Raw genomic sequence first — 25,399 nt, 5'->3', positions numbered from 1 at the left:
TTGGTCATTTTCATTGGCACGTTTCGATTCTACGAGAAATGTTGAATACAGATTATTTAATACACGTTCAATTGACTTGTATCGTCGTATCTTTGCCTTTGTAGGTACATTGCACAGATATCTTTAGGAAATTTCAAATTCGACAACTAGACCGGCTTAATCTCGTACTCGTAATCTGCCAGAGTGCTATTTGGTCATTAGGCGATGAAATTTCTTGGATAAAGCTGGATATAATTTCATTTGGAGGAAGACAAGTAAGATATAAGTGTTGTGAAACATGGATTTGTCAGTTAAAATAGACTCTATCTATCGTTCTGCGAAAGCAAAAGTGGAGGAAACTGGTAATGTAAAGAGCTATGCTGAGGCACAAGCTGAAACATATTTAAAGGTATTTAATCCTTATTTCGTGATATCTGATGTACGTAGCAAAGACATATACTTTAGTCTTAAAAGCATATGTATTGCTGAAAGAAGCAGTTTTAATCACTATAATGTTTCCTTTTTGTTTTAATTTATTATTTCTCAAATTTATAGTAAGCAAGATTTTTAAATGAAAATTTCTAGTTAACACAATATTACGATAACAAAACTAATACCTATATTATAAGTATATAAAATTAAATAAAAGTAATAAATAAAATTAATGTTTTCTAGAAAAAAATTCATGAAATACGTTTTTATCATTTCATTTCTAGCTTTACAATGCAATTGACAATAGAAAGGAATTCAAACCCAATCAGACATCTCAAAGTTTAGAAGAGAATTTGTACAAACTCTGTGTGGAAGATGTGGTCGATCAGAAGAATCGTAACTTTATTCATCGGCCAAAGTTGCAAGAGTTGCCTATTCTTTCTATGAAAGATAAGATATTATCTATAATTGAGACAAATTCTGTAGTTGTCATTCAAGGACCTACTGGTTGTGGAAAGACCACTCAGATCCCACAATTCATTCTGGACTCTAACATAAAGAAGAGGCTTAATTGCAATATTATAGGTACATTTTTCGATTTGTATTACAAGACTCGCACAGAACACGACACAATTGTGTATGAGATGAGTAAAAAGAAATTTCTCGTGATTTATAGCTGCACGAATAGTGTTACTACAACTAGATGAATACACTGTCATCTTGTACTATTATTTCGCACAATCTGTTACATCGTAGTAATATATAAATCGTTTATCTGTCTCTCGTGTATGTTTTCAGTTACACAGCCAAGGCGCATCGCTGCGATAAGCGTTGCGAGAAGAGTCAGTCATGAGGAAGGCTGGCCTGTGGGTAGCCTCGTGGGTTTCAAAGTCGGTATGCATCAAGAGGTCTCCCCTGATACCCGTTTAACTTACTGCACCACAGGAGTTCTTCTCCAGATTTTGATTAATCAAAAACACATGTTGGATTATACGCACGTCATACTGGACGAAATTCACGAACGTGATCAAGATTTGGATTTTCTTTTACTGGTCGTTAAAAAGTTGTTGCAGACTAATTCAAAACAGGTCAAAGTTATTCTCATGTCGGCGACGATCAATGTAAAGAAATTTGCCAAGTATTTTTCCATGAGAGTGGGAAATGATTTGGTGCCGACGCCGATTATCGAAATCCCGGAAAGGAGACGCTACGAGATTCGCACGTATTATTTGGATGACATAGATAGTCTTGGAACGGTGAGTCCAAACAAAATATATTCCAATTAATACATTATATATCGTGCGTAATGAAATATATTTTTAATAATGTCATAGAAATTTGTGCGATTACACGTGAAAATGTGTAATTTGTTTGTTATTAAAAGTTCATTTAATTTTAACGTGTTTTACAGATACCGGAAGTGTCCGTCATAGAACCGACCGTCACTGATACCATGATTAACTTTTGCTCACGTATCATCATCGCGCTGGATCAAGTTGATATAGATGAGGATGTAGATTCGTCTCAGAGACACACCGTTCTTGTATTTTTACCAGGCATTTATGAAATTCAGGATCTCTACAATTATCTCTCATCGGTTTATCATAAGGACAAATTGTGGGACCTGGCAATTCTGCATTCATTGATTTCTAGTGACGAGCAGCATCACATTTTTCACAACCCACCGGAAGGTCACAGGCGTATTATATTGTCTACAAATATCGCTGAAAGCAGTATTACTGTGCCGGACGTAAAATATGGTAAATGATTCTTGATAAAATCCTTAAAAGAAAACGAGTTTAGTTTCGTGACACATTGTGCACGTAAAAGTAGCATATCAAAGTAAAATGAAAGGAAGATACAAATAAAAGTATATAATATTATGTGCGTGTGAAATGATGACATTTAATAATATAAGAATCAATAGTAATTTACGAATAAAATAATCATTAAATAAATAATCATTAAATAAATTAATCATTTAAGAAGATTAACATTCTTCATAATTTCTAGTGATTGACTTTTGTCTCGTAAAAGTACTCATTGTTGATCCTGTCTCTCACACTCAATCCTTGCAACTTCATTGGGCGAGTAAAGCAAATTGCGACCAACGAGCTGGCCGTGCGGGTCGTGTAATGGACGGTAGAGTCTACAGATTGGTATCAAAAGCATTTTACAATGTAGGTAACATAATTTCATTCATCTCGTCAAGTGTCTCTTACATTTCACTGAATGTTTTTGCTCACATGCATACAATATAGCTATGATTTTGTATTAAGATATTTATATTAAGCAAACATTTTTACACAGAACATTCTCATTGACGAGAGTACTCCGGAAATGCTGCGTGCACCACTTACCACTGTTGTCCTTCGCGCCAAAGTTCTTGATCTCGATGAGCCGCGCAAGCTTCTCTCGCTTTCCCTCAATCCGCCAACTGTGTCTAATCTGAGAAACAGCATCCTAGTCTTAAAGGAAGTCGGCGCCCTCGTAAACGAGGATGATTCTTTTCAACCGTTCGACGGAAGGTTGACCAACCTGGGAAGAATAATGGCTTCCCTTCCCCTCGACATTCGAATCTCAAAGTTGATTATGTTGGGCCACGTATTCGGAATTTTACGCGATGCTATCGTCCTCGGGGCTAGCATGGCCATTAAGAACGTCTTCAACGTTGTAGAGTGTCGGCCTAGCATATCTTCTTATGCTATCCGCAGAAAGTGGGCTCGTGATTCCGATAGCGATTGCATCGCTACTCTAAACGTTTACAAAGTGTGGCAGAATGAGAAGGCAAACCGTCGATTAACTACCTACCAGGCCGAGAGACAATGGGCCCAGAGAAATGGTGTTCAGATAAAGGCCCTGCACGAATTGGACATTTTGGTGACCGATATCACGAATAGATTGCGGATGTCTGGCATCGAAGACAGCGTTGGAGTTAATAAAATTGTCTGGCAAGGTACATTTCGAAAACTTTTCAAATTTTTACCTTATTTCAATTGTCGCTGATTTTCTTCCCGTATTATTTCGATTGTTTTTCACTTGCTTAGTTAGGATTTCCATGATTGTTTACAGCTAAGGAGCACGATTTCATTCTTGAAGTTATTCTCACGGGCGCATTTTACCCCAATTACTTTGTCAAACGTTGGCAGAGCTCTGAGGATCACAAAAATAATATTATTATGAGCCTGGACACTTGGGATCCTACAAAAACGGTTTATCTGAGAGGCTGGCCCATAAATCAACCTGGATATTTGTATGCCAAAAATATTCAGGAAATCTTTTCCAAGCACCACGGACTCCCGGAGAAACAGCTGGCAGTGTCATTTGATACTTCGAATCGTGTTTTCATACAATTTCGCAGGAGGGAAACGGTGCCTACTGATGAAAGCTTGAACAATATATCAAATTTCGTTTATCAGGTATCACTATCGATTATCTATTATTTATACAATAAAATTAACCAATGTAATAATATATAAAGTTGAGAAAATGGATCGTGTGACACAACGAATATGAATGAAGGGTAGATTGTGGAAAGTATCAATTGTTATTCCTTTTTCTTTAGGCTATCAAGATGAGGCACTGCAATGTGCCAATCGAGATAAAGTTACTGGATGAGAGTGAAGCGAGACGGAGAGCAGAATCTCATGATCTATGGAGATTTGAACAGAGTTTCTTCTTCCACAAAACTTTTCAAAAGAAAAGATCCGAGATTTCTAAAATCAGACCAGAATTACCGGACCTCGACGTGACTTGCATACCTCTGTGTATACAAACTGTAAGTTTTTCTTCAACTCTAACATGTGACGTGTTGCATCGTCATTTTTAATTCTGTTACATTTCGACTGATCAAGCATGTCTCACATATTGCTTTTTTTAACTTGAATATTTAGATTATTAATCCTGGATATTTCTGGGCGATCGTCGACGATGTTGCTACACATGAAAAATTGCGATCTATCGAAAAAGCTCTCAATTCGCATCAGTTGAAGGAACTCTCCTCTTGTTCTGAAAGTGTATCGTCCATAGTAGCCGCTCCTATGAGAAAAAACGAGTCGTTGATCTATCATCGTGCTATAATCGAGGAAATCTTTCCAGCCGGAGGACTGGTCGACGTTTTCTTTATTGATTACGGTCGCTCGTCTCGAGTGCAATATAGCGATTTAAGAAAAATAGATAACAACGTAATTCTACAAATTCCTTGTTTAGCGTTTTGCTGTAGTCTGGCTTTTCTGCGTTCTTCGAATCAAATCAATTTTCAAAATCGATGGTCTGAAATTTCGAAAAACTATTTCCGAACGCAAGTTAAGAGAAATGGACAGATTTTTGGGAAAATTTACTCGGTGGTTGATAGTATCGTTAATTTAGAATTAATCGTTGTTAACAATAAGGGGGAGCAACTTAATATTAATGAGAGCTTCGTTGAAAAAAGATACGCGGTAAAGAGGGAAGAGAGTTATCTGTCAAAGCACAATCACGAGCTAAGAGCGGACATTGATACCATCGACGCGATGTCGACAGAGAAAAGGGAGTTTTACAGGGAGATGCAGTACGATAGGGACGACTTGTTGCAGGTAAGTGTTTCACTTCAAAATAAAGTCTAAATTTAATGACCAGTTATGGCTTAAAAAATATTTAGAAAACGACATTAAAACTAATGTACTTTAATCGCGATGATTTTCCAGTATCCCGACCCACCGAAAAAAAAAGACTGCCAGTCCAGCATAAAACTCCAAGGGCCATTCTCTCCCTTAGAGACGGAACTGGTTCAACTGACGTATACCAAAAAAAAAGCAATGACAGAGAAGTGTTCTGTGAATTCTGTCCTCCTGGATGATGATCCCGATCAATTGGGACGTCTCTTGGTCGCCCAGAGCGTCATTCAATCACCGAATAGCGATGATTTACTTCTGCTAAATACCACTTTGCTGCCAAATATTCCCGGACTCGGGACGTTGCTTACTCTCATTTTTGCGCCGCGTATGGAGTTGCGATGCGACTCTCGGAAGTCTTATTACACGGGAGCTTTGTGCGGTTTGGGGCCGATCGATAAATACACCGCACGGGCAATGTATCCTGAGCACGATATAGGGATTCGATTTGACGTGGAAATCACGATCGATGACTTGAAAGAGGTAAATCCTTGATAAGTAATAAATTGGTAGTTATCGATCATTTATCTTATATTATTATATTCTCCCATCATCGTCAAAATACTCGAGTAACACGTAAATAATCAACTTTTATGCTTTCTTATTTTATAGATAAATAAATTACGCTTTTGGATGAGCACCGGAATGCAACTCAATGAGAATTCCATGGAGGAGGACATTATAAATTGTCAGAACAGAATCAAACGTATCTTGTTCGAGTTAATAGACAAACCGAGGGAATTGCAAACTCCGTCAATCGATTATTTCGGCCGTGAATGGAATCGTTACAACGAACTGTGCCTTTTGTCCGCTGCGCGGGAAACAACCGCGGGAAACTGCGACGTGTATCCATTGCATAAAGCATTAGAACTGTACGAGAGGGACGAGGAAATAGAGAAGCTGCTGAAGAATATCTCGGAATTAGAGCTTCTTGCCTATGAGTAAGCATAAAAATATTGTCAACATCAATTTAGTTACAATCAACTTTCTTCGATGCTAAGTCACATCCCCATCCTTTTTATTACCTGTAATGTTTTATAATATTTTATATATGTATTTTTTATTCTTATTTTTTCTTTTCTCTCTAGAAAAGACATACGTAAAGACACAGTTTCTTCTTGCCAGTTGTGTGAATTGAAAATGATTGGTTTACTGGAACTGCGTCTTCATCTTTGCTCAGAACAACACAAAAGGAATGAGCAAGCACTGTTACGCCAAGCAAAAACCAATTAAGTTTACCAGTTATTTATAAGGTTATAAGATATTGTTTTAATTTCATAATAATTGATTATTTCTATAATAAGATAATAAGATATTGATTTAATTTTATGACGATTGACAATTATGTTTAGACTTTATGTTCAGACATTAAAACTGCATTAATATAATGCAGTTCTCTTTCGTATGAAAGACTGATTAGTACCCGAAAGCTTTAAAGTTTAGGTTAAACTTAGGTTATGTTTCATGCCGACACGCGTAGGAAGTGTACATATTATTATGTGAAAAATCTGAAAAGCATAGATGATTGTGATCAATAAATGTTTCAAAATACACATGTATGTGTGCTTTGTTTTGTTTGTACCATAATTTATGTAAATTTGCGTGAGTAGCGTGAGATTATCAATGATGCAGCGTACGTTAAATGAATGCTTCTTGCGTACGAATTTTTTCGGCCGGAGATTACCTTACTGCACTTCAACCGCAAACGTAGCAGAGTCGTATAACAATCAGAAATTACGAGGTATATCTTTGTTAATTTTTTTTTACACTTACAAGTACATCAAATAATATTAACCCTAGCTTCCCACATGCTGGTTGTTGGCACGTTAATGAAATACATATAAAAAAATAAGGGTGCCCTGAAATCTCAAGTAAAATAAAGTAATTCACGATTTTTGAATGTAACATTATTTTCACAAATATTTTACAAACTACTTTCTTTTTCAAATGTTCCTATGCACAGGCATATTCCTTGATGTGTGGCGTATCGATGGAAAAAAGTGACTTAAAGCAGTTGATTTTTTCTTATATTTTTAACTAAATGTTCGACGTGGGGTAGCCTGTACCCTAGTGTGAGAAGCCCGTGAAAAAAATTGAAAGTGTGGGAAGCTAGGGTTAATGATAATAAGAGAGATACATGCACATTATTCGCATCACAGTTATCTTATTGTTGTAAAATTTGTAAACAGATTTTCCAGAAACGTTTAAATCCAAGGATGTGGAACAAGGCTGGTATGATGTTTGGCAGCATAACAAATACTTCGCAACCTCTAGGATCAAGACTAGCAGCAGCGAGCAAAGGAAAAAGGAAGAGAAAGAGTCTTTCAGTATAGTTTTACCACCACCTAATATTACAGGAGTGTTACATCTCGGTCATGCACTGACTGCTACGGTTCAGGATGTGTTAGCGAGATGGTTAGCAAAAGTATTGAGGAATAATATCGTAACATTTGTTTATTACACGTTGACTTTGATATTATAGATATTATAGATGTTTCTCACCACATACAGGCATAGAATGAAGGGTCATCCAGTGATATGGATACCAGGTCTTGATCATGCGGGGATTGCTACTCAGGCTGTGATGGAGCGTATGCTGCAGCAAACACGGAACGTCACGCGACATGATTTGGGCCGTGCTGAATTCACACGATTACTCTGGCAATGGAAAATGGAGAAAGCCCCAATCATCAAACAACAACTGAAAGCCCTAGGTGCTACGCTCGATTGGGACAGAGAATATTTTACCATTGACGAGGTAACGATATATATTTATACGCATAATAATATTACACTATATTGTAATAATTTATTTTCTAATTATTATTCATATTAATCATCATTACACAATATCGTCTAATATTTATATTCCTGTGTATACTTATAGGGACATAGTGTGGCAGTGACGGAAGCGTTTGTACGACTAAACGAGTCGAATCTGTTGTACAGAAGCAAGGATCTGGTCAACTGGTCGCCGGCGCTGCGCAGTACCATCTCAGAAATCGAGGTCGAGGATTTCGTGGTAAATGGCAAGACACGACTTCAATTGCCCGGCTATAATGTCAAAGTCACCTTCGGACAATTGATTAAGCTTGCTTATCAAGTCAAAGATTCGAGTGAGCATTACATTAATATTGAAGTAAATTATTGTTCGCAATCTACACGTACGTATTTATATATTTTTATTGTATTTTGCAGAAGAAGAATTAATAGTCGCGACAACTAGGCCGGAGACAATGTTTGGGGACGTAGCGATTGCTGTGCACCCAGACGACGAGAGGTACTCAAAGTATATTGGCCGACACATTTTACATCCTGTAAGGGAGACCTCTATACCCATCATAGCCGATTCCTCGGTCAAGAGAGAATTTGGCACTGGTAAAAATCTGCGAAAACTGACTTGATAAATTTTAAAGAAAAAATATATGACAGATGTGTACTGAAAAATTGAGAAAACAATCTCTCTTTCTGCCTCGAGAAGAAGTCTTTAGGAAATATCCTCGAAGAAAAATTTATTCTTTATCTTACAGGTGTTGTAAAAATCACACCGGCGCACGATCGCTTGGATTACGATATCGCCAAGAGACACGACTTGCCGGTCATTAATGTTATTAACGAGGAGGGAAACATGACGGAGGTCTGCAGGGAATTCAAGGTGCGATACTGTAGAAAGAGTGAATTCTTTTGTATTCATCCATTTATTATTATTTATCGTTAATAAATTATTTTCACAGGGACTGCCGAGGTTCATTGCGCGTGAGAGACTGATCAACGAGCTTGCAGCACGAGGCGTGATAAGAAGCGTGGAGGACGATTATCGGATGGTACTGCCACTATGCTCGCGTACAAACGACGTGGTCGAGTATCTGTTGAAAGAACAATGGTTCGTGCGATGCACGACGTTAGCCAGACGGGCGCAGAAAGCTGTGGAGAATGGTGAACTCAAGATCAACTCGGATAGTGATGGAACTTACGAGCGATTGTGGTACGATTGGCTCGATAATGCCAGGTAAATTCATTATCGTATGATAATATCATGATAAAATCACAATCATTTTATTATGAAGTATTTTCATATAAATAATTTTTATATACGTAAATAAGGAAAGGAAAGGAGTACACTTTTTCAAGCGGAGAATCTCTTTCTTTTCCAGAGACTGGTGTGTGTCGAGACAATTGTGGTGGGGTCATCGTATCCCCGCATACCTCGTAAATTATAGCGGCGATAACAACAATCACGATAACGATGGCATCCACTCGAATAACGGCAGTACCACTTCATGGATAATCGCTCGATCCGAGGAAGAGGCACGTTGTCAGGCACGAGAGAAATACGGGGACATGGTTAGCGTACATCAGGATCAGGATGTCCTCGATACGTGGTTCTCGTCGGCAATCGTACCGTTTGCCACGCTTGGTTGGCCGAGACATGTTAGTCTTTATTATTTTATACTATCCTTTATTACGGCAAACATCCTAAATTCCTAAAAATTGCATTTTCGAAAAATTGCAGACGGAAGACATGGCGAAGTATTATCCGTTGACGCTGATGGAAACTGGCCATGATATCCTCCTATTTTGGGTGGCGAGAATGGTGATGTTGAGTCTCGAGATGACGCAGCGCTTGCCATTCAAGGTATACAGATACAATCAGTTATTTGTATCTGCGCGTTTTTATTATTCTTATATTAGTCTTATTATTTTCTCGTAAAATACGTAAAATAATAAAACACTGAGAAAAAAATGTAATTGATCCAACGAAATGTCTTGTCACGGGGTGCCAACAAAGTATATACTTATTTCGACAAGTTATATATTGAAACAATTATGTAGTTCTTGGATTACACACATGAGAATTATAATCCAACAATTATATATTTGATTCAATATATAACTTGTTGAAATAAGTATATATTTTGTTGGCACCCCGTGACAAGACATTTCGTTGGATCAATTACATTTTTTTCTCAGTGTAGAAATACTAAAATAGACAGCTGTTAAATATCTTATTTTTGAGAAATATTTAATATTTTATTCATATACAAATTTATATCCATAGAAATATTAAATGTCTCGTAAAGTATCAAACAACAGTAAATTACATGTGTGTGCGCGCCCGACTGTGCAGGAGGTTTTGCTTCATGGCGTCTTGTGCGATGCCAACGGCAAGAAAATGTCCAAGAGCTCTGGCAACGTTATCTCACCGGAAAACATTATTAACGGTTGCACCCTCGAAGTAAGTATTTCTCACGTGTGCGACTATTTACTTCCCCCTGAGACGCTCGTCGAAATTTTCCGATTTTTAAACATAGTTTTCAAATATTAATGTTTATTATCATTTTAAGGAATTGAACGCGCAGGCAAGGCATAATCATGCAATGGGTATTCTCAGCACCGACGAACTGCAACGAACGTTGCGTGTAAACGCGAAATCGTATCCCGACGGTATACCGGAGTGTGGCACTGACGCTTTGAGACTATCACTATGTGCCCGTAATATCAAAAGTAAGAATAAATTAATTTAATTAATTTCACCATTTTTCAGACTGATTTGCTTTTATTCATTATCGTGTTATTTTTACTTAATTACTAAATTACTTACTAAATTTTGATTCAGTACGTTGTCTTTATAGATCGTACCATCAGTTTCGACATAGACAACTGTCGTACGAACAAGTACTTTTGCAACAAAATCTGGCAAGCGAGCAAGTATACGTTATTGATGGTAAACAATAATGAGGAACGCAAGGAGAACGAACAACAACGACACGGAGATAAAAGGAAGAAAACCTTGAGTGATCTGGACAGGTGGATTCTGAGCCGATTGTCGCGGATGGTGGAGACAGTGAATGGTGCGTTTGCCGAAGGAAATTTTCATAAGGCGGTCGCAGCGATCCGTCAATTTGTGCACTACGAGTTTTGTGATCTCTACATGGTAAGATTCTTTGAATTTAGTAAAGAAACATCTGCTACGATAATCGATAATAATAACAACAACGTAATTTTGACTTTAGTTTATCAAGTTTTCTTTGTTTTCTAATGCATCTAATGCATGGGTATGTGTTTTCTTTGAAACACAGGAGGCCACAAAATTCGGCTTCAGAAGCGGTGATGCCGCTGTGATTGCCGGTCATTCTGATACTCTCACAAGATGTCTGGAAGTGTCGTTGCGTGTTCTCGCACCACTCACACCGTATCTGTCGGACGATTTGTACACGAGACTTGCCAAACAGAGGCTATCAGGATTTCAGCCAGTTACTTCGTTACTCGAAGCGTCCTATCCTGCGCCAGATGAGGTATATACGTTGAATAGTATTTATATCATATCATCAGTTCCTGTGAAAACCCTTTTTTCCTCTTTCCTCGATGTTATTAATTTGTTTTTCTATACTTTCTATTTGTTCTCTGCTAGTTTGAGCATCTGAAGGATGACGTATTGGAACAGAGAATGCACGAACTCGTGAATGTGATAAACGCAATTAGAAGCTGTATGGCAAACGTTAGTAAAAAGTCAAACCCGGAAGGTGAGAAAGCAATATTGTCAGATTGACATCTAATCGAACCAAGTCTATTTTTCCAAATGAAATTACAATTTCCGATTTTCTTGCATCTTCTATCTTTGTAATCAAACTCAGTGAAAATTCAAAAAATGCCTGCGTGCGCATGTGAGTGCGCATATGTGAGAATTGAAGGTACAACATTGTGAAAGGTTGTTTTACTTATTTTAGTTAGCATCCTGGTTGGCGATGTGGACGATTGTAATTTTTATCGGGAAAATGTGAATCTGATCAAGGGAGTCGGTAAAATATGGAATGTGTCGATTCATTTGACGGAATCAGTGAATGATGAGAACTTAAACAAGACTACGACGAGAAATAGTAGCGAAAGTCTTGCTGAGAGCAACGTTCACACCATTTCGTACATGCACAAGGATAATTGCTTATTGCTCATTTCAGTCATGGTAAATAAAAGATGTAGCGATATTTTATTATATTCACGAAGATAAACGTCATAAAGACTTATATTTATATTAGTAGCAAAATTATTAATAATAATTAATAATTAATAATAATTAATTGAAAGGATTGAAAATACATTTTACTTCCTGTTTTACGATATCAAATCTAATCTCTGTTATTTGTAGGACGCATCAATGGTGGAACAAATTAAGAAGAACATTGTGAGAAGAAGGAACTCGGAAAAGAGAGAAATCATAAACAAATCTTGAACTGAAGATATTGTATAAAAATGTATTAGCGCCGATTAAAAATAAAAAAAAATAAAAATAGAAAGAAAGATTTAATTGCTGGTTCACAGAATTTTTGTTTAATACCACGCACTATCTCACTGCACTATTCTGATGCATCAATCATGCAAAATTTGGTGAATGAAGTTAATAAACAATCATGAAAACACTAATAATGAAAGATAAAACAAATAAATGAAATGTTACACAGAGCATATTTAATATTTTCATTTGATTAGATGTGTTAAAAATAACTGATTATTATTATATGATATTATTATTATTATTAAATGTTTATTGAGATAATTTCAACACAAGCAAATACAATTGCTGAAGCAGTATGTATAAATTTATAAAAGAATACAGTGTCACGCATGCGCGTCTGCGCATACGCACTCGGTTTTAGCCAACGAAAACTTCGGAGCACTTCGGAGCACTTCGGAGAGTTGCGTTCCGTTTGGTTCCGTTAGTCGTTACGCTATTTGTATACAATTGTATGTACTGTGATAATGTAACGGAAATTAATAGTTAATTAATTGATATTTTTGACAGATCAATGTGGAAAAGCTAAAGAATATAATTATGGAAGCATTGAACGAGCAGTTGGAAACTTTGACGAGTCATGTTTTCGACAACGATAAGCTGGTAATTTTGATAGTCGATATTGCAAATATTTAGATTTTGTTATATTATCCTACAATATAATTTTCTAATTATACATGATCGAATTGTAGTAATTCTTCTCGATATAAATTTAAGTTGTACAAATATTTTTAACACATGTGATTTTCAGGTTACTTACAAATGGCTGAGCAAAATATTAAAAGTTCACGTCAACACGGCAAAACAAATCTTGTGGGCATTTTACGAGAAGTATCACGAGAGTCACAATATCGAATGCACATATTTATTAATAGGTCTTCTTAACGACAATGAGATGCGTGTCGAGGTTATCAAAGGATCGGATCTACTCAAGGCTCGAGAAAAGTTTCGTACAATTATCTCGGAGCATCTCTATAGCGTGCACAAACCTCTGGAAGATTTGGAATTACTTGCCAGTTCTGATCCTGGGGACATAAATTACAGTGCAATAAAGTGCGATGCCTGTAAAGAACGAAGTGACGAGGAAATGCAGCTCTTACGGTGGGGTACAGTTGCGAGGAAAGCTGTACCAGAAAATGTGGTAAATGCAAATACCACAGATGTTGCAAATCGATTAAAGGTGGAAAAGAACTTGATAACGAAGAAGAATAATGGAGTGAGTACATTGTTCAGGACATCTGGAAAATCAAAAAATTCTGAAGAAACAAAGCCCACTTTGCAGAAAAAGGACAAAGCTTTAATTGAAAAAGATGAAACTTCAATGCAGGAAGCTAAAGGCTTAGCAGAAAAGCAAGATGATTCTCCAGCGAAGGAGGATAAAAATTCTACAAAAAAAAGTGAGAAAAGTGATGAGGTGTCTAAGGATAAAAGTTCAAAAAAAGTTCAAAACTCAACAGAGAGGAAAAAAAGTTCCACTAAAAAAATATCTCCAAAAAACAAGCCTATGAAGAGTAAGGGTTTGGATAATTTCTTCGAAAAGCGTACGTCTCCACCGCAACCCGTAAAGACTGTATCATCGGAAAAGAACGACGATAAGACCAATACCGAAGTTACTAAAGAAATAGAAACTAAAGAAGAAAAGAAAGAATTACGCGGAAAGAAGCGGAATAGAAGCAAAGACATCAGTCAATCTACTAAGAAACGAAAAAGAGTTGTAGTACAGAGCGATTCCAGTGATTCAGAGGTACAAAGTGATGCAGAGATGGAAGATGCAGTTCCAGAATTAGAGGCTGAACCTCTCGTAAGAACAAAGAGTCCTTCTCCTCCAAGGATGAAGCATGAGAATGGCAAAAAGAAAGTGCTAAAGTTAGTCAACAAGGTGTACAAAGAAAACGGATATATCGTGACGAAGAAAGAACATGTCTATGTAAGTTGTTCGGAGGACGAAGAAGAGAAGAAGGAAGAGGAAGAAAGAAGAAAGAAGAAAGTGGAAACAAAGACGGAGAAAGTAAAGAAGAAGCAGTCCACATTGACAGACTTTTTCAAGAAATCTTAAAAGGTTTTTATTTCAAGATTGAGCCTTTAATATATTTGTCAATAGACAAATATTCATTCGTATTTCTGAATTATAAAAACTTCAAATTTTCCTCTATATATTTATTTATATTGTACGATAAAGCCAGTTTATAATATTAACAAGTAATATACATTATTAGGATATAACAAATAATAATTAATTTTTCTACGATAGTCTATAATATAACACAGAAACTATTGTCTTGAAAATATTATTTGTCTGGTTTCAATGATGCAATGGCAGTTAGGCGTTTATCCATTGCTCCATAATTAAAGAGAGTTGACTTTTATATAATGATTACCATAAAAAGAGTTTGTCAAATTTGTTACACGTACATTTTCTGCAATATGATGAGTAATACGATATGGATCACCTGGCCAGCACACTTATCAGATATGCTATCAGAATCGGAATTGTGACTGTAATACGTATGTATCTCCTGATATGAGCAAGAAGCGGGATCGTTCAGTAGTGGTTCGGGCGTGAAGTCACTATCACATGAACAAACTACCGATACATATCGCGATGTTTAACGTCCGTAATATTATTACACTGTTACTATTAATTGCGTGCGACAAATGTTTATGCGACATGTGCAAAACTTGCGTATGTTCCTCAAGTAAGTTCGTATGAGTAAAAATTAAGATTTTTGGAAAATAATAAAATAGATTACTACTACTATCATATAATGTGTATAATAAATAACAAAAATAAAATCGCATTATATTTGTGGATACATTATTTTTTATATTTATATTATTATTCATAAATGTGAATATGTTATACATCAAAACAGAACTTTTGTCTGCATTTTTCATTCTGTGATCATTCTTCATCTTTCATTCTGATATATATGATATTGTTAAACTAAATTATTTGCGATCACTATAAGAAGATCTCAAAGCACACGTTTACGTAGGATTTTTATCAATTTAGGTTTTTATCAATTCCGTTTTATATAATTACACACATAATACGTGTAACAATTCACCCAATTTACTTAACGACGTTCTCTATCGTCATTACAGATAAATTTAACATTACCCATTCTTACAGACACGGGACGAATCATTGATTGCCATGATAGAAATCTAGGAATTAATGAAGATTGGTTCAATTTCGATTTTTATACCCTGAACCAACATCGACCACTAAATGAACTTATTCTCTCAAAAAACAACATAACACTGTTACCCACTAACGAGCTAAGGAACTTGAAACACTTGAAAAAATTGGACTTGTCTCAGAATCAGTTGGACAATATGCATTCGGAGGTCTTGAGGACCTTGATCAATTTAGAAGATTTAAATTACTCACACAATCTATTATGGAACTTTGATATTTCCATTTTAGAGACAAGTTTAGTCAGACTCAATTTGAGCTGTAATCGGATCAACAATCTCGAGAAAAACTCAGAAAATACAACAATATTGAAAGTTCTTGACGTATCCCACAACAACATTACTAATCTGGTGACGTAACAATTTTAATTGTTATTTTTGCAGCAAAATATTTTTAATTATACTGTAATGGTATAAAAACTTTTGGTCTGTGCCGCGAGTTTTGTTCAAACCCGCGTGTATTTGATGATTCTCGAAAATTGATTTCTTAAGTATTTAGATCACAGTTTACTGAAAAATAAAAGTATTTAAAAATTTTGAAAGAAATTCTTTACGAATCAATACTTATCAATTTTGCTGTTGCACCATTGTTACTATTCTATATAAGATATATTTTATCGAACGACACCTCGTGTATCTTTTTTTCTTTTTGATTTATTATCAGTTTTTTTAATATATCTTTTATCCTGATATTTTCCAGAGTTTCCTTGAGGCTTTACTGGAATTGGAATACTTGGATCTCTCCTTCAATAGACTTACCACGCTCCCAGCTAATTTACTCCTCCATTTAGAGCGTCTGAAGATTCTTTATGTTAACAACAATCAACTTCTCTCCTTAAATCTCCAGAATTTTCCTCAATCACTATTGGAACTTTACGCAGGGAGCAATATCATCGACAGTCTATCATTTCAAAGCTCTCCGATACGTATCTTTGATATCAAAAATAATCGCATTTCAAAGATACATAAAAATGTAACATTACTAGAAAAAATAATAAGTTTGAACATTAGTAGCAATTTCTTATCAGATTTTCCGGATGTTTCCTTGAAGACTCTGGAAACGTTGGATTTATCCTACAATGAGCTAACGTTAGTCCCTGACAGCGTTTGTATCAAAAATTTTCCAAGTTTAAAAATTCTCAGAATCAACGGAGGGCATCTAAAAGATGTAAAACTTTGGTCTGAACTAAGGTTGGAAAAGTTTGAAGTAAGTTTTACGGACGCAATTGAAAGGATTGAAGAGGAAACGTTTCATATGTTGAGGGAGAGGAAAAATGGTTGTATCAATATAATTATATCGAATAATATAAAGTTGAGTACGATTCATGAAAATGCTTTTCAACATATGAACATTTGTTCTGTAAGTATATTCTATAAAGAGAAATATGATATTTATTTTCAACTGGTCTATGACAAATATTGTATTTATAGCAGAATTTATAAAAGGGTAAACCTTTCTCTTCATTCCTAGATCGACTTGAGCAATAATCACTTTACTTATTTGCCACCAAAGCTATTTGATGTAAACATCTATAACAGAAACATTTCAAATGCAGAATATCTTATCAATCTGCAAGGAAACCCGTTTATTTGCGATTGCTCGTTACAGTGGATGTTGAGTGAATTAGTCCCAAAACTTTATGTTACAAAGCCTAGTCTTTTGGAAGATTTGAGGTAATTGTTAATGTTATGTATATTACATATAATTTCTTATTGTATAAATTTAGATTTTACATTATAAATATTCGAATTTGTTAATTAGGTGCGCCGGTCCACCTCCGTTAAGTAACAAAAGGATAGTGCACTGGTACAAATGGAAGGGAAAGGTGTTCTGCGACGATTTTTCGCATTTTGCGGAAAGGATAACTGTTAATGTCGCGAGTGTCTCCAGCAACCAAGTTGTAACGTTCAAGACGAGTCCTGGAATGATTGCCGTTCTGGTTACGACAATCGCCCTGCTCGCAATTTTAACGATAATTGGCATTTTGCTGACACGAAAGATGATTGCGAAGAAGAGACGAGTTAATCGTCGATTTTAGAAATATTTATTTAAAAGTATTACATAAAAAACATTAATTCATAAACATTTTTAAAAGTTTCACGAAGCGCGATACACACACACGCACACACAGAGTATGATACACTTAATATGACGAAAGTTGAACGGAAATTGTAGGGAGAAAATTACAAAAATTAAAATTAATATATATAATCTATATATATATAACTTTAGATTTAAATCTAGTAATAATAATCATATGAGCTTTCATATGAACACAAAGATTACCATTGGAAAAGAATGCAAAAGATATTCGTTATGACTTTCTTAATTTAACGCAACGTACACACATACTCTTTGAATGAATCCCACAAGAATCATCACACTTTAGTTCTTCCTTTTTTAACTATCTACAATCTATTATTTATATGCAATATATTTATTGCAACGGAAATCCGCTATAATGTAACGATTTACATGGACTGGAGTTTTCCTTCGCTGTTATATGCATATTTTAATAAAGAATTTTAATAAACGAAATAAATTACAATTTAATAACAATAAACTTTGCGTCCAATATAATTTCTCGAGAGCCTCTTATCGCGCAAATGTCTTTTTCTTTCATTATCGTAATTTTGCTACTAATTAGTTTAAGTTTTAATCTATCATGATTAAATTAAATTCGTCAATTGTTTCAATCTGATTATAATGATTTGATTTTCATGTGAAAAGGATTATCAACTGTTTCTGACCGATCTTGGTAACGTCATGTTTTAGTAAGATCCGTGTCTAAATATACAAATAAATTAATACAAAAGTTTAGAAATATCGATTTCAATAAAGTCAATAGCGACTATATGTTCTTGCACTCGTAGCATGTGAAAATGAATTCTTTTTGCGATCACATTAACCGATTACCTCATCAGTTTCTTATCACTAGATATCATCAATCTGCCAATGACTAGATACCACTCTCGGAGGAGGAGGATTTTCCCTGAGCTCGGCCAGAAAAGAACGAATATTCTGATAGTAACCCGGCTGACACCAGGTCTCGTTGTGCGTACCGCCCACGACTGGAAGTATCCGTTTACACGTGCTTCGACAATTTTTGTAGAGATCCTGCATCATGCGGGGTGGTACCAGCGTGTCCGCCAGACCGGAAATAAACATAGTGGGTACTGTGACTGAGCGAACTTTCAAGATAGATAAATACTGTAATGAGATAAAAAATACAAAAACATAAGAATGTAAAGGTTGAAATCGAAAAGAATACATTGAATGTATAAAAACATGTACTCTGTAGAAATAGATTTAAAAATACAGGGAACATGAAATGCACACAAAGAGTGATTATTCCTATTATCATTATTTATATAACATTATTCCTATTATCATTACTCACCTTGTTTTTATATACAAAGAGTGGTAAATATTGCAAAAATTTCGATCCGACGAATAAGGCAGCCATATCTGGAATACTAGTGAAGGTATTTTCGAGTATAAGGCACCAAACTCTTCGTGAGCTTTCCTCCTTCGTGGCTAGATCGATTGCTACTGCTCCACCTATCACAATTTTAATTGATAAGTCAAAACGAGGGAAAGGCTCCTTCTATATCTTCCTTCTTAATCTCTTAAATAATAAACAAAAAGTATTCGCTTCGCTTTCTTTTCGCTCAGAACGCATGAATCAATTCAAAAATTCAAATTATATCTAAAGTACAAATAATTTCAAATATTAAATGATTTATTTCTTTACCTAACGATCTACCAAACACTATAATTTCATTAGTATTAATATCTGTTCTACTGGACAGATAATCCATTCCCGCTTGGGCGTCCATGTAAAGGCCTTCTTCTGACGGAGAGCCCTGCGACAGGCCGTATCCTCGGTACTCTAACATCAAAATGTTACATTCGATACTGTGATACAGTCCCATTATATTCTGCAATCTGGAAAAAATAAGCGATACGTATAATTCATTATAATTTAATATAATACAAATTTATGTAGTTTATTAAATTATATACAAAAAAAAGAAGAGATAGTTAGATTGATGATTAGATAAATGGACAGTAAAGTAACATTAAATACCGATGGCCCATATTGCCAGCGTTGCCATGAAGAAATAATAATGTAGGCGCTTTCCTCATTTTTTCCTCCGGTTGAGAAATGAAAAACATGTGCAACATTGTGCCATCACCAGCTCTGGTGTACACACTTTGATACGGCAAACTAAATATTGAAGGTGCTGGCACATAAACTCTGGAGTGAGCTGGCAATTCTGGATGATATAAAAGCTGATCTTCTCTATGATAGAGTATTCCTGTAACAAAAAAGTAATTAAGAGCTCAAAATCACTTTAATCTTTGTGTCAACAAAATCTTCCTTTATGAAAAGAGATTAATACAAACCAGTTATGGCAAAGCACAACAGAATGAAAGCCAGGATTCCACCATATAGCCAGTATAAGAGGAAGCAAGCAAGAATGTAAGCTCCGCTGAAAGCCCAACATTTCATGGCGATACTTCCTAGAAGCCTAATGGGCCTGCTGCGAGCTAAACGTACTCCAAAGGACATTATTTCTGCATTTAGTTTCATTCAAGGAAACTGCATGCGTTATCTGGATAGTTTAATTGTTCGTAATAAGCACGTTTGTTTCCTGGTTTTAAAGGTGGACATGATAAGCCACTGAACCAATCCTTGTTATCTTTTGCATCTGCCTCATCTGCTTGTGGAATGTTCAGAAAATTAGCGCGTGTCTCAATGGCGACATATCGTCATAAAATGTAATTTTTATTCCCATTTATTAATTACATTTATCAGATTTAAGTCACTATAATTTTACATTTTTCTACATACTAATTAAATGTTTTCACATTACATGTAGATGCTAGATATCATTGACAAGAACGAGAATTTCGCGAGTATCTGAAATGCTTGAGGAGTGTCTTATTATGTAAGTTGAAAAGAGTTTCACATTTCAAGAGTTTCAGGATCAATATATATATATATATATATAAATTGTAAGATTATAATCTAATAACTAACCTATATGACAGTGACAGGTGGGCAATGACAAATAATTCCAATGTTCCAATGGCTCCAATTAATAGAATTTTTACGATAACAAGAAGAAATACGTATCCCGGAAATTATTTAGAAAATACGGATTGCACGAATTATTGCACGTTTTTTGATTATTAAATAACAGGTCGATCGTTATCGTTACAGAACGGAGGAGCTCACTTAACCTCTATATCGAGCCACGTTCGTACTACGGTATACACTGCAGCAGAAAGTGCAAAAGTGTAAAGGAGGTGCAGATGTGGATTCTGGAAAACGGACGTAGAACGTAGAGGTAGAGCATCGCGTGTGCAGTGCGAACCGGCGACATAGCGCATACGCGTCTCGGCATCTGTCCCGTTTGAAAAATTCCGTACGTGCGCCGTATAATTTTCCTCTCGCTCATAACGTACAAAATGACAGAGGTAGTAGTGGCCACCGATGAAGAGCAATTGCTTTCGCGGATATCTAACCTCGTTGCCCGCGCTGCCGACGACGCGATCTCACGTGATGATCGAATCTTTCGATTTGGAGTATCAGGTGATGGGAAAAACTTCTTTCAATATTCTCTTTTCCTTTTTCGCACCTTTTTACTTGCACATTTTATGTTTTATGGTTTTCATACGTTTCCCATAATCTATGTGTATGATGCTTTACGTATTCATCAGCGCCGAGAGATATTTTTCCGTCGTAGTCATGCAGAAGTGACTCTTGTGTTCTTAGTTTTGCCAACAGTCAGATTCCCGTGCTCATGCGCGCGATACGTGACACTTTTTTTTCCAATTTCTCTGAGAACCATTTCCTCCAGATTTCCTCGTGTTAACGCGTGCTGCACTCATTACAACATAGAAAATCATTTAAGAGAGATTGCGACGAACATTTGCGGAAAATGTTTAAAAGCGTTAAAAGAATTATCTAATGTATGCGAGAACATTGATAAAATAACATTGTAATTTTCTCTAATTGTTAATTTGTTGTTTAGGTGGTTCGATGGTAGAACTGTTAGCCAAATGCTTGCCTAACATTGCGACTGACTGGAGCAAGTGGCGTTTCTTCTTCTGTGACGAGCGGGTGGTACCTCTGGAAGATCCAGAGTCCAATTTTGGTCTCTATAAAACGAATTTTATTGGAAAGGTACCCGTCACTGAGGAGCAATTCATAAAAGTCGATCCAGAACTCAATGGTGTGTAAGCAGCGATTGATTTCTATTTTTATAATATGACACTCGTTGGAAACGTGAATATATTTTTCTTCGTTATTGTTGCTATTTATTTATTACATACATATTATATGATTTCCATACGTTTCATTATTTCTATATCTTTGCTCATATTTATGATTCTTTTTGTGATATATATATATATATATATATATATATATATATTTATACCTCATTATTATCTGTTATTTTGTAATTTGTTTATTTATTTATTTATTTATTCATTTATATGTATTTATAGCCGAGAACGCGGCGAAGGATTACATTAAAAAAATGGCCTTCTTCTTCCCGCCGGACAGATTACCAAGGTTTGATTGCCTGCTGTTAGGCCTGGGCCAGGATGGGCATACATGCTCGCTTTTTCCGGGTCACCGAACTCTCGACGACGAGAATATGTGGGTTACATGGGAGCTGAATTCGCCGAAACCTCCATCCAGTAGAATCAGCCTCACCATGCCAGTGATCAATAATGCTCGCATGTGTGTATTCATCGCTACTGGCGCTGGCAAGGCCGAGATCGTTGAAGTAATTATGAAGCTTATGTTTTCCATCAGTTAATTATACGATTAATTTAGATTGCTTTATAGCTAACTTGAATTAGATTTTAATTTTTGCATTAAAAAAGGACTTTTTGATAGAGATAGTCGCGCGGGTACATTTTTTTCGAACTAGGGAGGATGGGCTGCCTCTTCAATTTCAATTTCATTGGATCAATGCGACGAAACGAATAGAAAAATAGAAAATTTTGCTTCGACAAGTATACAGGGTGAGGCACCTAAAACAGGCCACCTGAATATCTCGGCTGTTATTGGTGATAGAAAAAAATGTGTCAGACCAAACTTGCATGGTTTCGAGGGACACATAATTTGTTCTAAATAGTTTTTTATTAGGTGGACGCGTAGAGGTCATATGAAGGTCAACTTCGTTTGTTTAAATGGTATGATATGTTTTTTTACGTACCATCTAGTAGAGCGTTTGAAGATGCGCACATTGATCTACGAGTAAAAAATCATTCAAGGTCACTGAAGGCCAACTGCAAGGGAAAATAATTTACTTTATATTGCCTAGAGTTCTCTGCTATTAAAAATACTGTAAACTCAGAAATGAAAAAGTTCTAGCCCTTAGAAATTTTTTCTTTTTCCGCGAAGTTCTGAGTTGTTGTTATCATTATTGTTTATATTGCCTAGAGTTCTCTGCTATTGAAAATACCGTAAATTCAAAAATGAAAAGTTCTAGCACTTAGAAATTTTAGCCTTCAGTGACCTTGAATGATTTTTACCCGTAGATCAATGTGCGCATCTTCAAACGCTCTACTAGATGGTACGTAAAAAAACATATCATACCATTTAAACAAACGAAGTTGACCTTCATATGACCTCTACGCGTCCACCTAATAAAAAACTATTTAAAACAAATTATGTGTCCCTCGAAACCATGCAAGTTTGGTCTGACACATTTTTTTCTATCACCAATAACAGCCGAGATATTCAGGTGGCCTGTTTTAGGTGCCTCACCCTGTATATATCACATAGAAAACTTTGGAAAATGCTTTTTCAATGGGATACACATTGTTAATAGGTTGTTTACCACCTTACGCACCTTTTTTAAACTATATCTACATTAGAGTTTTGTTGTATCGTTTACAGAAAGTCTTGAGAGACAAAAAGGATTTACCAGCCACCAGAGTAGAACCAGTCGATGGCACGCTTTTCTGGCTACTGGATCAAGAAGCAGCCAGCAGATTACACAATACAGAGTGAAGGACGGCAAGATCGGCGATCGAAGAGACTGCAATACAACGTTCCATATATTAAGATCGCGCTGTAATTCCACTTGAAGCTTTTTTGGGTTCGTCTTTTTCTTCTTTTTTTTTTAAACGCGCTTCTATTACAAAATCAAATTCTTAACGCACGATGGTGATCACAGTACGCGAAATTGATTCGTATTCGCAATTTTTGACTGATATTGCTCAACGATATCGTTTATGGGAAAGCGATACGTCCACTTCTACTATCATAAATTAATCTGCAGAGATTGTAAGAATATAGAATTGATAAGAAAATAAATAAGATTTGCATTTTTGTCAATGAAATGTGTAATTTAATAAGAAAAATATTGAAAATTAAAATATTATTTATATATTAAATGAAATGATTTTTTTATTATAAATATTCGCATGATATGGCGTTGAATAATGAAACTACTTCCATAATTTCATTGTGCGAATCGGTATGATTTGCAAGCATTTAAATGAATAGAGAATGTAATCATACATCACGTTTTTTTTTATATATTTATTATTGAAGCGTAACAATCAAGATTAACAATTTTTAAACCACACACACGCACATAAACGTAACATGCGAATTACCTCAAAGACAGCAATCTATTCTCCAACAAAAGAAATCTTAGAAGAAGAAGCGTTTTATTAATACTGTTATAATAATTTGTTACTGTTGATCATTCAGAACAGTAAGAGTTTTGTTAATTATTTTATTACTATTGGCATATCCAATTTGCAATTATTATTTGCCAAAATGGTAATGTAATTGTTGAAAAAACTATTTAAAGATTATTGGAAAGGATTATTTCTTTTAACCGTTTCACTATAGGTTTAAAAATCTTTATTAATTGTGATGTTATTATTTGCCGTATAGGTACGTTGTACTAAATTTTAGTAGTATCTCTTGTTATTATTATCTTATTATGTTATACAGAGCATTATTATATATGCGTAAAAATGTTGTTATGCCAAGTTTTGCATTATTTTATATATCTTATTATATCGTTTGATAAATTTATACATATGCATTCAACGGCATGCTTAAAGAAAGTGAGAAAAAAGGAAAATCAAAAAAAGAGTTTATTAGTAGAAGGAAACATGTATCATGATAATACATATAATGATACCATAATACATATACATTGCTTTTTGTGATATATTGCAATTAAAAAGGGCACAAAATTTTGAATAAAAAATAAATTTAATAAATTCGTGGTTTTATCGTTACGCATGTCTCCTTCTGGTAAAAGATCTTGCTACATCTGTTTTAATGCAAAGCAATTACGACAAAAAAAACAGAGTTTATATTTTGCGATATAAACCGAGTTATAATATTAAATTTTTATATGACTTAGTATAGATGGAAAAGATTTTCTTATCGCTCGAATTAAGTTTAAAAAATTAATTTTAATAAAATCAAACCTTCACTGACTGGCTAAAAAGTGAGGTAGTACGAGTTAGTTGAGACGATCAACGATCGACTAGTCAGGATTTAAAGGTATATTTTTATTTAGTAAATAAATATAATATATAATTTAAAATATAGACTATTTGTACATGAAATAAATTCTCTATAAATACGTAAAATGGACACAAAGTCTTGTTTTATATATATAAAAATCCTGTATTTGAAGCGGCTATATCATATATGCACATATATAATTATTTGAAATAATTTAATAATAGTAATAACAGTTTTCTGGCTAAATACTATTTTTTCGCTCGACAGAATAAAAACGTGGAAAAGTATAGCGTATTCAATATTCAATATTATATAATCTGTAC

The 25,399-nt window shown here is 35.1% G+C and overlaps 6 protein-coding genes across 11 annotated transcripts; 5 read left to right on the top strand and 1 right to left on the bottom strand.

Moving 5' to 3' along the window:
* Positions 1-244: 244 nt before the first annotated feature.
* Positions 245-6,615, top strand: LOC105283165 (probable ATP-dependent RNA helicase spindle-E). The gene is made up of 12 exons (XM_011345685.3): positions 245-388; positions 696-996; positions 1,210-1,667; positions 1,823-2,171; positions 2,425-2,591; positions 2,722-3,367; positions 3,484-3,830; positions 3,977-4,189; positions 4,305-4,985; positions 5,097-5,546; positions 5,676-6,004; positions 6,152-6,615. The coding sequence occupies exons 1-12, from the start codon at positions 278-280 to the stop codon at positions 6,294-6,296; spliced, it is 4,197 nt and encodes a 1,398-aa protein (XP_011343987.2). The 5' UTR covers positions 245-277; the 3' UTR covers positions 6,297-6,615.
* Positions 6,336-12,366, top strand: LOC105283214 (valine--tRNA ligase). The gene is made up of 16 exons (XM_026968386.1): positions 6,336-6,804; positions 7,253-7,478; positions 7,575-7,821; positions 7,951-8,179; positions 8,262-8,441; positions 8,594-8,718; positions 8,798-9,072; positions 9,218-9,494; positions 9,577-9,699; positions 10,192-10,299; positions 10,409-10,568; positions 10,697-10,998; positions 11,144-11,359; positions 11,476-11,587; positions 11,792-12,024; positions 12,208-12,366. Exons 1-16 carry the CDS (start codon positions 6,687-6,689, stop codon positions 12,289-12,291), a joined length of 3,015 nt encoding a protein of 1,004 aa, XP_026824187.1. The 5' UTR covers positions 6,336-6,686; the 3' UTR covers positions 12,292-12,366.
* Positions 12,367-12,698: 332 nt separating this feature from the next.
* On the top strand, positions 12,699-15,112 carry LOC105283166 (DNA polymerase delta subunit 3). Of its 2 annotated transcripts, XM_011345686.3 has the most exons (3): positions 12,699-12,803; positions 12,862-12,954; positions 13,103-15,112. In XM_011345686.3, exons 2-3 carry the CDS (start codon positions 12,892-12,894, stop codon positions 14,405-14,407), a joined length of 1,368 nt encoding a protein of 455 aa, XP_011343988.1. In that variant the 5' UTR covers positions 12,699-12,803; positions 12,862-12,891; the 3' UTR covers positions 14,408-15,112. The 2 variants fall into 2 exon arrangements, with proteins under 2 accessions (XP_011343988.1, XP_026823887.1); XM_026968086.1 differs by having other exon boundaries at positions 12,738-12,954.
* Positions 14,912-18,088, top strand: LOC105283167 (slit homolog 2 protein). Its single transcript, XM_020032909.2, has 5 exons — positions 14,912-15,047; positions 15,485-15,900; positions 16,250-16,909; positions 17,021-17,223; positions 17,312-18,088. Exons 1-5 carry the CDS (start codon positions 14,927-14,929, stop codon positions 17,586-17,588), a joined length of 1,677 nt encoding a protein of 558 aa, XP_019888468.2. The 5' UTR covers positions 14,912-14,926; the 3' UTR covers positions 17,589-18,088.
* Positions 18,089-18,181: 93 nt separating this feature from the next.
* On the bottom strand, positions 18,182-21,323 carry LOC105283169 (protein ABHD13). Of its 4 annotated transcripts, none has more exons than XM_020032911.2 (6): positions 21,199-21,323; positions 19,961-20,274; positions 19,641-19,872; positions 19,305-19,498; positions 18,951-19,111; positions 18,182-18,760 (listed from the first exon to the last, which is right to left on the bottom strand). In XM_020032911.2, exons 2-6 carry the CDS (start codon positions 20,145-20,147, stop codon positions 18,485-18,487), a joined length of 1,050 nt encoding a protein of 349 aa, XP_019888470.2. In that variant the 5' UTR covers positions 20,148-20,274; positions 21,199-21,323; the 3' UTR covers positions 18,182-18,484. The 4 variants fall into 4 exon arrangements, with proteins under 4 accessions (XP_019888470.2, XP_019888469.2, XP_011343991.2 ...); XM_020032910.2 differs by having other exon boundaries at positions 21,086-21,199; XM_011345689.3 differs by lacking the exon at positions 21,199-21,323 and adding an exon at positions 20,598-20,739.
* On the top strand, positions 21,002-24,664 carry LOC109611234 (6-phosphogluconolactonase). Of its 2 annotated transcripts, none has more exons than XM_020032912.2 (4): positions 21,002-21,152; positions 21,595-21,795; positions 22,073-22,356; positions 23,478-24,664. In XM_020032912.2, the coding sequence occupies exons 1-4, from the start codon at positions 21,029-21,031 to the stop codon at positions 23,589-23,591; spliced, it is 723 nt and encodes a 240-aa protein (XP_019888471.1). In that variant the 5' UTR covers positions 21,002-21,028; the 3' UTR covers positions 23,592-24,664. The 2 variants fall into 2 exon arrangements, with proteins under 2 accessions (XP_019888471.1, XP_019888472.1); XM_020032913.2 differs by lacking the exon at positions 21,002-21,152 and adding an exon at positions 21,434-21,532.
* The last annotated feature ends 735 nt before the right edge of the window (positions 24,665-25,399 follow it).

The sequence above is a fragment of the Ooceraea biroi genome, chromosome 3 (genome assembly GCF_003672135.1).
Source record: "Ooceraea biroi isolate clonal line C1 chromosome 3, Obir_v5.4, whole genome shotgun sequence".
NCBI classification, from domain to species: domain Eukaryota; kingdom Metazoa; phylum Arthropoda; class Insecta; order Hymenoptera; family Formicidae; genus Ooceraea; species Ooceraea biroi.
The sequence above is the reverse complement of the archived record's forward strand: the minus strand, read 5'-3'. Positions and strand labels throughout refer to the sequence as shown.